Here is a 15775-nt window from a genome sequence, read left to right on the forward strand (position 1 = left end):
TGAGCACTGTCAAATACCCAAATCATTCTCCTATTATTATGAACAGTTTACACTCAAACGACCTCTTGTGTTACTAAGAACTTGCACCTTTTAATGTTGTTCCTTTACAAATAAATCATTTCTGAAGTTCACTAACAAGTGTACTCCATACATTGTGCCTAAACTTACTCAGAAGACAAGGCTACTTTGAAGTCATTTGTGAAGGTTTATCAAAAGTTTCAAACAGACTGTCCTCCAGAGAGGCTTATCAAATATTTAAGGACCACTTAGGCCAATGGAAACTAGGTAGAAACAATTAAGCTTTCTCTCTAACTCATTTCCAAATTATCTGTGTTTTTCTTAAAATATGAAGCTTCCTCAATTCTTCTAGGAAATACTTCCTGAAAGGAAGTAATTAGTGATAATATGCATGCTTTAAGTAGGCTTAAATTAGAGGTGGTTTCTAGTAGGGGAGGAGGGGAAGGAGAAAAGGGGCTGCTTATTGACACCTATCAATATTATTTATGTTTTTAAACAAGACTTTAGCATTTACTCACTTGTTGCCCCCCCCTCAAAAAAAATCAAAACCATGTTTTCTTTCAATTTACTCCCAAACTGGTTTCTTACACAAATGTTTATTATAATAAAGGTTTATGTTAACTAGTAAATTTTTGGCCACCTGATTTCTACCTATAATAATCTGCTGTTTGTACTACGTTTACTATTAAAAGCTAAAAAATTCTACTTCATTAAAAACACATGTGTTTAACTGCAAACTAAAAAAAGAATTGAGTTTAAACCCCACATGGTATATATTTTATATTTTTCATTTATATAAACTTCCTAAAATAAATGTAACTTCTTTGCCACTATTGTAACAGGTTTTATCTAATTGATTTGAAGATTTGAAACAGGGATGGTCTTTTTTTTTTTTTTTTTTTTTTTTGACTTTGTTTATCTGGTTGCTAAAACCCAACCTCAGATTTTTATTGATAAGGATAGATTCCTTTGTGTGTGGGTGTGAGTAAAAGTAATTTTTTTTTCAAGTAAGTAAAACCGAATGGACTTTATGAGGCCTTCTACAGACAGCTAGAAGTAGTCTCATGATCACAGGCCCTGGTTCTCATGGGGGACTTCAACCACCTTCATCTAGAAAGACATTGATGATGACTGTTTGATGCAGGTTGTGGAGGAGCCACTGAAAAGTGTGCTGCTGGACCTTGTACTAACCAACAAAGAAAGACTGGTTGGAGGTGTGAAAGATAGGGGCAGCCTTGGCTGCAGTGGCCATGAGACAGTGGAGTTCAGGATTCTGCATGGAAAAAGTAATAGTAGTAGTAGTAGTAGTAGTAGTATTGCCATGGAAGGGCAATAAGTAGGATCAAAACCCTGGACTTCAGGACAGCAAACTTTGGCCTTTTCAGGGACCTACTTGGAGGAATCCCATGGGTTAGGGCCCTTGAAGGAAGAGGAGTCCAAGAGAGCTGGTTAATATTCAAGCATCACTTCCTCCAAGCTCAAGAGCGGTGCATTCCTATGAGTAAGAAGTCAAGCAAAGGGGGTAGGAGACCTGCATGGATGAGCAAGGAGCTCCTGGCAAATCTGAAACAGAAGAAGAAAGTACACAGTATAGAAGAAGGGACAGGCCACTTGGGAGGAATATAGGAACACTGTCAGAGTATGCGGGGATGCAATGAGGAAAGCTAAAGCCCATTTGGAATTAAATATGACAAGAGATGTCAAGAACAACAAGAAGGGCTTCTTCAACTACATCAGTAGCAAGATTAGGGAAAATGTGAGCCCACTGCTGAATAGAGTGGGTGCCCTGGTAATGAAGGATAATGAAGGATACAGTCTTTGCTTCAGTCTTTACTGCTAAGGCCAGCCCTCAGGAATCTCAGAGCCTGGAGACAAGGGAGAAAGTCTGGAGAAAGGAAGACTTTCTGTTGGTCGAGGAGGATTGGATTAGAGATCATTTAAGCAAACTTGACACCCACAAATCCATGGGCCCCGATGGGATGCACACGAGTGCTGAGGGAGATGGTGGATGTTATTGCCAGGCCGCTCTCCATCATCTTTGAAAGGTCCTGGAGAACTGGAGAGGTGCCTGAGGACTGGAAGAAAGCCAATGTCACTCCAGTCTTCAAAAGGGCAAGAAGGAGGATCCAGGAAATTACAGGCCAGTCAGCTTCAACTCCATCTCTGGAAAGGTGATGGAACAGCTCATTCTGGATGTCATCTCTAAGCATGTGGGGGACAAGGAGGAGATCAGGAGTAGTCAGCATGGATTCACCAAGGAGAAATCCTGCTTAACCAATCTGAGAGCCTTCTCTGATGGAATGACTGGCTAGGTAGATGAGGGGAGAGTAGTGGACGTTGTATGACTTCAGCAAGGCTTTCAACACTGTCTCCCATAACATACTCCTAGAGAAGCTCAGAAGTGTGGGTTAGATGAGTGGACAGTGACGTGGATTGAGAACTGGCTGAATGGCAGAGTTGTGATCAGTGGTGTGGAGTCTACTTGGAGTCATGTGGCTAGTGGCATTCCCCAAGCCTCAGTATTGGGATCAGTCTTGTTCAGCTTATTCACAACTGTCCCCTGGATGAAGGGACAGAGGGCACCACCAGCAAGTTTGCTGATGACACCAAGCTGGGAGGAGTGGTCATGAAGTTCAACAAAGGCAAGTGCAGGGTCCTGCATCTAGGAGGAATAACCCCATGCCCTAGTACAGGTTGAGGGCTGACCTGCTGGACAGCAATTCTGTGGAGAAGGACTTGGGAATCCGGGTGCACCACAATGTGCCACAATTGTGAGCCAGCAATGTGCCCTTGTGGCCAGGAAGGCCAATGGTATCCTGGGGTGCATTGGGAAGAATGTTGCCAGCAGGTGGAGGGAGGTGATCCTGCTCCTCTACTAAGCCCTGCTGAGGCATCATCTCAAGTCCTGTGTCCAGTTCTGGGCTCCCCAGTACAAGAGAGACATGGAGCTGCTGGAGAGAGTCCAGCATAGGGTTACAAAAATGATTACGGGCTTGGAGCACCTGCCCTATGAGGAACGGCTGTGAGAACTGGGCCTCTTCAGCCTGGGGAAGAGAAGACTGAGGGGGGATCTTATCAATGTGTACAAGTACCTGAAGGGAGGGTGTCAAGGGGATGGGGACAAACTCTTTTCAGAGATACCCAGTGACAGGGCAATAAGCAGCAGGCACAAACGAAGCACAGGAAGTTCCGCCTGAATACGAGGAAAAACTTTCCTGTGAGGATGACGGAGCACTGGCACAGGTTGCCCAGAGAGGTTGTGGAGTCTCCTTCTCTGGAGATCTTCAAGGCCCGCCTGGATGCAACCCTGTCTAACATGCTGTAGGTGACCGTGCTTGAGCACGGGGGTTGGACTAGATGATCTCCAGAGTTCCCTTCCAACCTCAGCCATTCTGTGTGATTCTGTGAAATTTATACATATACTTTAAAGAGTTATTCAGCTAGTATAACTTTTTAGTAGATCATAAATTAAAAAAGTTTGGTTTCAAGTTGGAAGAAATCTATAGAATGATTAAACTGACAGGTTGTCAGTAATCCTTGTAGGTAATCCTTGATGATGAAGACAAGTCAACTTTTATATGGTGTAAAGAAATACTGTATATTTTTTTATTTTAATTATGTTCATCAAAGCACTGATGATATCTGCTTGCTCCTGGATCACCCACAGAGAAAGCTTTTATTCTTTATTTGTGTTTTTTTTTCAAATCAATCCACCTATTCAGGATATGCAAGTTTTAATCCTAACTGCCACTGACTTTACCACTCTGTGGCACTTCTATACAAAGTTGTATGTTATAACATATATATTATACAGTATATATATTATATATTATAAACATTTATTTATATTTACATATATAAAAATGCACACATGTACTCCTTATATGCTAAAATGATTTCAGTGCTTTCAGGTCTTGATGATTGAAGCTGAAAAGAAAAATTCCACAAATTTTTATTGCAGCACTATTTTTTCTGTCAGAAGTTTTATATTTATTATCTGGATATTCTTACCTCTGTTTCTGGGCATTTTGTTAATCAGAAATAACAAAGTTTTTTGCTTAAGTTTTATCAGCTAACATTCTAGCCTCACTTTTTTCAACCTTAAAAAAAAGTTTTAACCTTTATATACCTGGGGACTAGACCACATATGTTTTCTATGCCTGCGCAATGTCATATTTCACTTGTTAGTTGTTTATTGCAGCTGCACTGTCTGTTTTCTCTAGGAACTGTGAAGATTTGAGATGCTAATGTACCTGCAGAGACAAAAGTACTCTCATTTATTCCCTTAAGACTGCCAAGCAGGTAGGAAAGGCTTTAATAGCTTTAGCTTATCTTTTGTTATACGTTGTTCTTTCAGGTTCAATGGATCCAAAGGACTTTCTGAGGGAAGCACAAATGATGAAGAACTTGAGACATCCAAAGCTAATACAGCTTTATGCTGTTTGTACTTTAGAGGATCCAATTTATATTGTTACTGAGCTGATGAGATATGGAAGTCTTCTAGAATACCTTCAAAGTAAGCAAATAACTATAAACTCTTTTCAAGGGGTGCCACAGCTTTCAGTTTAGTAAATGAACTAACATAAAAGATAGAAGTACAACACACTGGTTTAATGTAGAAATGGCAGTATTTGCTGGGGTTGGGGAGAGGAAAAAAGAAAAAGAGTTATGAATTTTTGACATACCAAATTATTTTAGAAGATGTAGGAGAGAATAGCTTTCACAGTTTGATTTGTGCCTCATAATGACCCACATTTTTCTGCCCAGTTCTATGAGTAGGTAGGAACTTACATGCATAGAATAAAAAGATAAGCATACAGAAAGGAAGATCATCATATTTGACGTGCGATGGAGACATTTCCACAAAATGTACTTACAGCTTTGAAATCTATTACAAGGCAGAGAAAGATTTTGTTCTATGTTTGTCCCTTGCCTTTCACATCAGGGCTTTTATCTCAGCAGGGCTTCAAATTGCTCCTTTGAAGGAAAATAACAGTTAAAAATAAAGTTGTACAACCTGGAACAGACTAGCATAATGATTGCACTTTGAGTTCATCCCAGCTATTGAGAAAATCTTAATCCTAGTGCTGTTCTCCATTTTCAGTTTATCAAATGTCTTTGAAATCCTAAATGTCTCTAAAATGATCTTTTGAAGATAAAATGTTCACTCCAGTTCCCTTGGCAAGTTTCTTCTCTTCCTCGATGAAGGAAGACATAAGACAAAGCCCTGTGAAATACCATAGACAGGATCTATCTTAACACACATCTTCCCCCATCCTCTCTGTGGAACTATTTCTTAAGGGAGGCTCAATCCAGGGACAATTACAACTAAAGAAATATCCATTAGAGGGACAGGGGCTGTTAGGAACTATGGGGACAGGGGCTACAAGGAACTTGGCCAGCTCATGTAAAGTTTTGTAGGTATTTAATGGCCAAGAGGTAGTGAGGCACTTGAATTTCCTTTAACTTCTGATCTTTGGGGCCTTCGTGAGCGGAGTGCTGCTTATCTGGTTGAAGGAGCCCAGCACATCAAGAAAATGATTGCCATGCATGAAAACATTTATTATGTGAAAGTTAAAGCTCTGAGAAAGACAGTATGAATCAAGCTACTGAAAAAGTGATAATTGGCCTCTATTTTTGCACAGAGTCCAACATATCCCGGACACCTCAGTGTTGCAGCCCATGTGTAGATCAGTTGCTAGACTATGCACAGCAGCTGGCCCTGCCATAACTAGGGCACGCAGATTGATCTGGTACCAGGCACTGATTGCTATAGTCCTGCAACAGACTGACTGTGAAAAGTCAGGCTAGACAGCCATCAAGACAACAGTAAAAATGGCGGGTTAAAAGCAGCCTAGTGGTATCTCTCTTTGTCTGATGCCTATGGACAAGGTGATAAACAGAGCTAAGAGATGGAGGCAGAAGTGCAGGTGTTCTAATAGATATTGGTGGAGAAAAGCCAGTGTCATCAATTATTACTTATTACTCAATAAGTAAACAGATCTGAAGCTTGTGTAGAGTTCTGTATCTGGATATGATCTGTATTTGCTGGAGAGCTCCTCATAGACATTCCTGAGATTCAGCTACCTCAAAGACCAGGAAAACAGTTCCTGCTAATTCTGTTTGCACTATGGGTGAATATGATGAACTGGAAAAAGTAATGTAAGGTAACACTACGGTAAGTTAATGTTTCATGCATGGTGACTATCATATTCAAACAGAGAGTCAGCTGTGTAATGGTAATAGGCATGTGACTCCCCAGAATACTCTGTGAATATACTTCCTGATGACCACAGCTACACATGGCACTTGAGGTGCCACCAGTATGAAAAAAATGTAACTGAAAACTTTCTTCACTGTTGGATGTGAATGAAATCATCATAAATGTATGCATGTTTTTATTAGTTGTAATAGACCTTGGGCTTATTCTAGCAGGGACACAGTCTTGAAATTTGGTGAATTATTACCAAGGCAACGTTCTCAACAGGGGAAAGTATTGTTTAATTTCTTTTTCTCTTTTTTTGTCAAGTGTCTGCCAATGAGAATGTTTACCTGTCTTTTTCTAAATGAAATATTCCGATTGATTGATTAGAACAAGGTGCAGACCTGAGCCTTCTTTAACATTTTCTGTAATAAATTTTAAATTTTTCATATAAGGGAGATGGTTTTGCCAAAAAATATTAGTAAAAAATGACATAGAGATGCTACATTTTCTTTATATGATAAAGAACAAGTCATGGGAAGCTTTTATAAATTCATCAGTAGTGCCTGGTTTTGAGTGTGGAAGTTATGTTAACAGAGATATAAACCCACAAATGAAGTATATGTTGCATTTAAGCAGAAGGTATCATTTTGTTGTAGTTTTTCCTCCCAAGAACACTTTGAAACAAACATGCATAATATACTCAGATGAATGCAGATGTAAGCTCTTCCCTGCTCTGAACAAGCTAGATGAGAACTAGCTCTGCTCTGGAAATGTCTGTAGCTGTATTAATGCAGTGTTGTGCTTGAACTTGTGTAGTTTAGGTGGCCAGACATCCTGGGATGTCAGAGGAGTATTTTAGGAATATTTATATGAGAACAGTACATGATTCGTGCTTTCACCCATGCTTTCATCCTCTATCTTGCTGCACAGCTTACACCTCCTGATCTGCTGATGATCTTCCCCACAGTTTTCCATTCCTTAGCCCCAGGATGTCAGTGGCTCAGAATCAGGCCTGGGAGAGCAGAAATACTCTAGCAGTGGGACCGGCTCCCTCAGCCCACATGCTAAAAGCAGCTGTTCAGCCTGATCTGGGATCCCAAACAGGCCTCATCCAAAGAAACAGACTTTCAGCTGCAACTTCACCTTTAGAGGTGAATCCCTGCTCTTTAACGCAGTGCCTCTGTGTGTTCTTCTGCTCTGCACTTAAACAACTTGTTAAACATAAGGCTTATGAGTCACCCTTCGGCCATGCCAAAGGTATCTTTTGGGTTCCTGTTTGGAGCAAGCATGTGTCAGATCAGCACAGCAGCGCGTGGGCTTGAGCACAGCCAGAGGCTGGATGAACCTGTGCTTGAGTCTGTCTGCTCCTTGTCTGCTCTCACCAAGAAGTATTTCAGTTTGCGCAAATGAAGCAGCAGTGTGAAAGGCACATGGTGGGAAGGCTTTAACTGGGAGTCACATAAGCTTCTTTCCAAAACTCATGTACCCTCTCATAGGTATTGCACATCTTTAGTTACCTTCTGATTAAATGCAACATACACTTCATTCATGGATTTATCTCTGTTCAGCAATCTGAATAGTAAATGCCTGCCAGTTATCATTATTCTGTGACCTGATGCTGGGTTTTCTTGATGGTTAAGCCATAGTTTGTCGCATAGCCTGATTTTTCTCCTTCTCTTAAAGGTCAAGGCTGCTATTAAGCATATGTATGGGGGAGGAAAAGAATTTCTGAGTCAATAATAGAAGTAAATAATCTCAGTACTGGATTATCATGACAATGAGTTTAACCTCGAAAAGGAAGTAGGACAATACATACACAGGGCAAATTTAATCATCTAAAATTCATTTCTTTTACCTATTCATTTCAGAACATCCAGATGAGCAGGAAATTCAAAGCCTGGAGATTGCAGAATAGATTAGTAAACAATAGAATTTCACACTCTTCATAAGGGGTGATTGCAAGGTTAGGTCAGATAAAATGCCAGAACTGAAGGAGGCTATGCAAAACAATGCTAACACACTTTCAATACAAATCAATTCAAAATAAGCAGCAGAAAGCTGCCAGCTACGAATGATTTATTTCTTTAACCCAGGGGCACTAAGGAACATTCACTATCATCAGTGAGAAAGGAGAACTGCCAATGAATACAGCAGCAAATACAGCTTTTTGGTATTGGGAAGATTTTGAAATAGAGAGTTGAAGCTGTTCTGAGTATTAGAGGCTATAGTGGTTGGCACTTACGCTTCAGTGCTGCAGGCTCTGGGTTTGGATGGCTGATGCCTGAATGTAGCACTGATTTGGCTTACCTAGATTGCCTAACTGTATGAATTCTTCTCTCTGCTATGATGAGTTCATCTGCCCCCAAAGTGCCATAAAGGCCCTGAATTCTAATATGTTATACTCTAATGACATTTTTTGGTATCTGTCATACTATTTATGGCTGCAGTTTTTCATGGCCCTAAGGCTCTTTCCTTCGTTTGTGGAACTTGTTCTGCTCAAAGTTCTTTTACTGCTCCGTCTGAACAGCCTATCTCTGATTGCAAAGTCTCTGTTTCTGGGACTTGCTGATCTTACGGCATGCACGTTGCTTCGGAAAGTTCTACAAAAGAAGCAGGCAGCTTGAAAGCAACTGAAGGAATTAGTATTGAGGGGCAGCAACAGAGACAGCAGTGTGAAGCAGTTAAGTGGACTTGAAAGTGAAAATGAGAGTTACGCTTGACAGCTGGTGATGTATTTCCTGGTAAGAATCATTGGAGAACAGGGAGCAGGGCTCATTTCATGCTTTTCCTCTTCAGTCAGCTTTGGCTATGCTCAGGAAGTACTGACATTAGCTCTTAATCACATTTTGGAACAGGTTGTGCACTTGTTAGAAAGGCAAAAACATGCATTACTATCAGTAGATAAATGCCACTTTCTCTGGAATGTTTCAACAGCTTCTTCTAGGCCTAAATCAACTGCTGAATCTTAGTATCTACCCTTTCATACAAGATGGGAGAGTCACTGTTACTCGGTTGTAATGAAACTAGCTACATGACTTTATGTAGTATCATTTACTCAGTTGTTAGCATTTGATTGGGCTCTTTGTATTGCATTGCTTGGTCTTCTCGGGTATGTTGGCTATTTTGACCAACTAATTGTCATATTATTTATAGCTGAATACCATAAGTGTTACGTTATCTTTGTCTTTTTTTAAACAGATGATGCGGGCTCCCAGATCTATCTGTCACATCAAATAGATATGGCTGCTCAAGTGGCTTCAGGGATGGCTTACCTTGAATCTCAAAACTATATTCATCGGGATCTGGCAGCCAGGAATGTCCTTGTTGGGGAACACAATATTTACAAAGTAGCAGATTTTGGACTTGCAAGAGTTTTTAAGGTGGGTGGTGAGAAGATGAATTGGCAGTTGGAACTCCTGCACTCCTGCTCTGGGGGAAAAATAGAAAAGATTAGCTGAAGTATGAACTGTAAACTCTGAATTGCTGGTATCAAGCAAAAGGCATGTCCAGAGGAATTAAAAGGAGCTCCCATAGTGTTCCCTTCTATCCTCTTCTTGCATTACCCAGTGCAAGTTCAGAAGCTGGCCTGCGCCTTTGCGCTAGCCGCTAAACAGCAGTCCAGTGTCTGCTTCCCACTCAAGCACCAAGAGAGGAAACTGGTAGGCTCATACCCTTTGCTGCACAACCTTTTTCCACAATGACAGTGTCTGGCATGTGGAGAAAGATAGCAGGAATTATGGCAAATATTTTTGAGCTTGTAAAGGAAAGCATTTAAGAATATATTGACAGCTATTCCTTCCTTAACCATTCCTCACTTCCTCAGTGGTGCCTGGGAATGCATATTGCCATTATAAAAAGATCTTATTCTTCTGCACAGCCAACAGCAGAGCTCATAAGGTGAGCTCTCAGTCATTTAAATCTGATGCAGTTTCAAATTCTTTGCCATTGCACGGTTTTTATTTTTCTTTAGCCTTTCAGGATCGGGAATACCAAGTAATGATGACTGAGATAGCTGCAGTGTAGAAATGAGATTTCCTACTTCTTCAAAAGATTTGAACAGAGTTGGAAAGATTTGGCTTACCATATTTTATGGATTTCAGCATGCAATCTGTAATTTTTGAGGTCTTATTATTATTTTTATTGATTTATGGTATTGTAATGAGAGGAAAAAACTGAGAAGAAAGCCATTTCCTTGTAGTTTTTTTTTTTCAATTCAAGAAGCAGAAATTGAGGCTCATAACAGACTTAGATTTATTATATAATGAAGTATAAAATAATGACTTGATGATGGCATCAAGGGACTTTGAAACTGCTTTTTGCTTAATTTTCATTCTTGTATTTATGCATAAATATAATATTGCACATTTTCTTAATATGGAAAATATATCTCTTAAACAAACTATGCTTGCAATGCTTACTGTCCTCATTAGAGAGGTGCCAAGTTAGTTGTTGACATTTCTTGTTAAAATGGAACTTTTCCAAAATGCTCTGTCATAGAGTCATCTTGGTAGACTTCCTTGGGAATGTTATGACTCCTAAGCCAAAATATTAATGTTATCATACGCAAAGATCCCAAAGTAGTAGGTGAGAGAAGTGTAAAACAGAACATTAATTCACATCCTTCCTTGTTCTCAGAGAAGAGTATTATGATCAAGATACCAGCTGTATCAGTATGTAGGTACAAGACATCAACAGTCACGATCTTATTTAGAGTGTAGGATAGGACACTATAGTTAGTAAAGAATACATTTTGTATTTAAAATAAAACAAAATAAAATACCTGTACACATTTGTCTGCATTTACATGTGAAAAACCTGACCAAGGGTTAGATGTGAATGGTGTACAGTAAGCTACATTTAGAAGTCAGAGATATAAAAAAGTTTGAATATCTGTGCTATAAAGCTTTAAGGACATGAGTCTATGGGTTAAGGAAAATTAAAATGAAAGTAAATAATTTTCTATATGTTTGTCATCTTCACTTTACATGAATTAATTGAAGCCACTGTAAGCTAATATATTAATTTAAATCACTTGGAGTTTGTTCTCTGGTCTTGAAACTTGCTTAAGTGATTGTTACAAAGTCAATGGCCCTTCAACACTGCAATAAATCACAAAACGGTTCCAAAATTCATTAGCTCTTGCTCTTGCCTTCTCCATTTATCGAAGCCCAGACATGAAGCTATTCGGTCTCTAGTGTCAGCAGGATGCTTACGCTGCCACTTCTGGCAGACTTTTGAAATTCTGCATGCAAGATTCAGAATTCACAGTAGCAGGTCATAATTAATCACAAGCTATTCCAACACTATGTGCTTACTTGAAATGATAAATGCTTTAGAAAAGTGTCTTATGAACAGCAATATTTCTCAGCTATAAGCTTCAATTCAACAAAAGACTTCATTAAATGCCTGCTTTAATACTCTTGAATGCAAGCACTTGACTAAAAAAGGGTAAGTTTAAGCACCTGCTTAGCTTGATATGTGTGTATGTGTATGTGTGGTGGTGGGGGGCTTAAGTGTTTTGCTGAACAAGATCTTAAGTCAAGCTTGCTTTGTTTTATCCATGACAGGTAGAAAATGAAAATATATATGAAGCTAAGCATGAAACAAAACTCCCAGTGAAATGGACAGCCCCTGAGGCAATCCGCTTGAATAAATTCAGCATTAAGTCAGATGTGTGGTCATTTGGAATACTTCTATTTGAAATAATCACTTATGGGAAGATGCCCTATGCTGGTAAGTATTTTTACCTAAAGAATGATTTCTAATGACTTTTTCCTTTAAAAGAGATAAAAAAAAAATTTGAATGTTGAACTAGAGCCAAAGGGTTAAATATGTAAATAGAGAATTAAAAGTGTCCAAATGAGGCCCATTTAGTGGGTCAGACCTTCTGGCTGCCCCAGGCTCCCTGGAAGCTTTCCAAAGCCTGTGATTACCAGCCATTCAAGTTTTGTCTGGCTGGAATCAGCCTGTATTTCACAGACACCTAAGCCAACTGGCTATATCATTCAGGCACCAGAGCAAAGATGCCAACTGCTGGTATGTGGAAAAGAGGATGGTTTTTCTCACCCAGAGGTTTTAATTTCTTTTTGTTTTGATTTGTTTTTTGTGGGATGGAGGCTGAGGTTTTCTTGATTTGTCTTTTTTGTTTTAGGATATCATATAGAAGGACAGAATATTATGTGTGGACTGCTGTACAGGCTTTTCAGGAAGCAAAACTCTAAAAAATGAAGCAGGCTGATTTCCCCTCTTTCTCTCATATTTGACTATTGTAGTGAAGACCCTTCATAAAGAGAAGGATCACCAGAATTAGGCATAAAATTTCATTAACCTCAAAAAAGTAGATTAAATAGTGTGAGAGTAGCTAGTATTCTTAGCAGTCTGAAAAATTGTTCAAGTAACTGTGGCTCCAATAATATAAGATATCAATGAAATGATTGACTGTGACTCATTTTGTGCTGGTGAGGAGAACCCAAGGGAAAAACTGACACGAAGAAAGCTGCATCCATTTAGGCCTGAAGGCTGGTACATTCACCATAAAATACATTTCAAAGGGTCCCAAACTAGCATCATTTCACATAAAAGGAAAAAAAGAATTTTTTTTGATTCCCACCCTTCCCTCCTGTAAAATCATTTTGAAGAAATAAACAAAAGCAAAAAATCCTCAACAGTTTCTTACATAAACTTATACATATGTGTGTGTAAATATACTCACATATATAGATAGATAAATAAGCTTTTCAAATATAAGTTATATGTAATGCTATGCTTCTCTGTGTTGTTGATAGTATGCTCAGCTTTATACCTTGTAAAGGCACAATTTGCCTGTAACTTTGCAGTAGACAATGTCCTTGTTCCAAGGTTGTTTGGTTTTTTGATATCACTTCCAGCAGTCTGTTCTCAGTAATCAGTTAAGAGAAAAGGTTATGTTGAATCACAGCTGAAAGTTCAAGTTCCGGTAGCCTGTGGGCCTTGAACGCTGGAATATAAATCAGGTGTTTTCCATTGATTATCTTAATAGAGCTTCATTTATTGTCGCATTAATTTCCAAAAGCACACAGTGGCTGTGGAAACAAAACAAAACAAAAATTCTGTTAGGATGTGTCAAAAAGTATTGTTTGCTACTATATAAACTGCAAAGGTCTCAGCTGGAGCAACATTTGCAATTTGGACAATGTGGTTCAAAGACTTCAGTGGAAATATCATTCAGAGATCTAAAAAAAGGAAGGAAAGATTACGTGGTTTAAAATTTAGTTTAAAGAGTAGAAAAATGAAAGAAAACACAACAATGGCCTTAGTGTATAAAAGATGCAGCAAAAAGAAAGGAAAAGTTTCTCCATGGCTGGTGGTGACAGGGCATGATGTTATAGGATAGCTACATCAGAGAAAACTTAGGGCTGATGCTAGGGAAAACTTTTTAAGTGTGAGGAAAAATCAGCAGGAAAAAGGAACAGATTGTTTCAGGAGAATTTGGAGCCAATGGGAGTAGAGTGCCTAAGAAGCAGCTTAAGTGAAACAGATGTCAGAATAATTTAGGCAAAGCCTGGGTGGTGGAAGGAAAGCTCTCACTGAGACAAACCCATTTGACAGGCTTCTTGGGTGAGGTCGAGTCAGCAGTGAAGAGTGAGGGGACTGGAAAGTGCTGGACATGCTATTTAACAGCTTATTTGGGAACTTTTATTGATTTCCATGTCATTTTTTCATGAAATTGTTCTCAACTCTGCCTGTATGTGTGTATGCCTTACAGGTGGGATGTTGATCACCTCATATCCATCCGAGATAGGGACATGCAACTTCGTGTGTGCCTAAGTAGTCCCTAAATATTCCAATAAATTCATTCTATCTTGAAAATGATTGCAGGTATGACAGGACACCAAGTGATCCAGATGCTGGATAAGGGGTACAGACTTCCTCAGCCAGACAACTGCCCAAAGCTGCTCTACGATATCATGCTGCAGTGCTGGAAGGCAGAGGCCAAAGAACGGCCCACGTTCGAAACCTTGCAGTGGCAGCTGGAAGACTATTTTGAAGTGGGTGATTCATCCTATGCAGATACACATACTATTTTAAAATGAACCCTGAGGCAGGGACTGAAGAAAAAACTAATGATCACTTCAATGAACCTGACTGGAAGGGTCACTGTGAAATCAATTTAACCTCAAATGTAGAACGAGAGGTTATTAGATAAAATTAATGAATTTGGTACATTTTCATGCCTGTGTCAATACTCAAAGATACATCAGATTTTTGCTGCTGGTAAGTATTTTGCAAGACTAAGTATCAGAAGGCTGGAGGGGTGGGGGCTTCTAAAATATAAACTCTCTTCTATTTATTTTTTGAATAACAGATCACAAGAATGAACAAATGCAATGAATGTTGTTCAGTAAGCATTGTAACATTTCATAATTTCTTTATTAGAATAATTTTTTTTGTTCCTTAGATTTTTGTTTCCTATCAGTTTGTTCTTATGAAGGAATTTGATTGCTCTGCGCACAGCAGGATCTGTGCTTTGAGACTTTTCTTTTTTAAAAAAAGAAAAACCTTGTGACTGTGATGATGGCAAAACCCAGATTAATTGCGTTGCTTAGACCTGCAGTATGTGTGCCTTTGCTATGTAAGAAAATAAAATGTATTTGTTATAAAAAAGGAAATTTTTTTGTTTTGTGGTTGCAAAGAATTATTTTTTATTAGACTACTGTGTCTGTCTTACAAAAATGAACACAAAAATTATTAGATTCTTAATACTGAATATCAAATAGTGTTATGGAACAGATGAGTTATTGTCCACTGAAGTGTAAGGATTTGTTTTATAGTTCATTAAGTTGAGAAATGTTGGAGGAAAAGATATATTTTTTTAATGAAATCAAGACTGCCTTCACATCTTGGAGTGAACTTCCTCCCACTCTGTTGCCCAAATTGTCAGCCTTCTCCAGTACAAGGCCTGGAGCAGGTCTAGGTCTTTTGCAGAAGAATCAGCAATTCATGCTTCCATCTTCTCCAGATGTAACTTTAATACAGTAGATTTAAATAATAGATGATCCAGCTTACTTTGTTTTATTGGGAAATGGAGGCCAGATGCTTCTGCTTCTGTATATACAGTTACAGATTTTAGAAGTTTTTTTTTCCAGCTCTTCAAATTAATTAAAATAACAGATCAGCTAAAATTTGAAATTAGAGAACCAAGTTTCACTTATTTACTTATGAATCATCAGTTTATTTAACAAAATCCAGGAATTAATAGCTGTGTTCACATCGCATGTGCTCAGTATAAGTGTGCTGTCATTTTCTTCTAATTTCAGTAATGTGTGTTGTCTATGCCTATGGTCTAAAAAAGGTATAAATAAATGAAAAGGTTCATTACTTTAAAGGTGGGGTCACTTTTATTACTTCTGTTCTTTATTATTTCCTTTTTTTCCTTTTATACTTTAAATCCATTCATCTCAGTGCCTTGCTTCTATTTTTTAATTTCCTTTTTCCCTCTACTTTTGGAAGGCTGCACACCTTTTTTTTTCCCTCTCTTTTTTCCCCTTCTCCTCCCTCCATACACAGGTCTTA

At 38.8% G+C, this 15775-nt stretch overlaps 1 protein-coding gene across 1 annotated transcript in view; it reads left to right on the forward strand.

Moving 5' to 3' along the window:
- FRK (fyn related Src family tyrosine kinase) overlaps positions 1–14516 on the forward strand; it is a 52798-nt gene extending 38282 nt beyond the window's left edge. Inside the window, exons 5-8 of the mRNA XM_062570957.1 lie at positions 4376–4534; positions 9422–9603; positions 11791–11956; positions 14081–14516. Coding sequence (XP_062426941.1) covers positions 4376–4534; positions 9422–9603; positions 11791–11956; positions 14081–14295 — 722 coding nt within the window. The 3' untranslated portion in view covers positions 14296–14516. The remainder of the gene's footprint in view (positions 1–4375; positions 4535–9421; positions 9604–11790; positions 11957–14080) is intronic.
- The last annotated feature ends 1259 nt before the right edge of the window (positions 14517–15775 follow it).

Source organism: Rhea pennata, chromosome 3, assembly GCF_028389875.1.
Source record: "Rhea pennata isolate bPtePen1 chromosome 3, bPtePen1.pri, whole genome shotgun sequence".
In the NCBI taxonomy this organism is placed as follows: domain Eukaryota; kingdom Metazoa; phylum Chordata; class Aves; order Rheiformes; family Rheidae; genus Rhea; species Rhea pennata.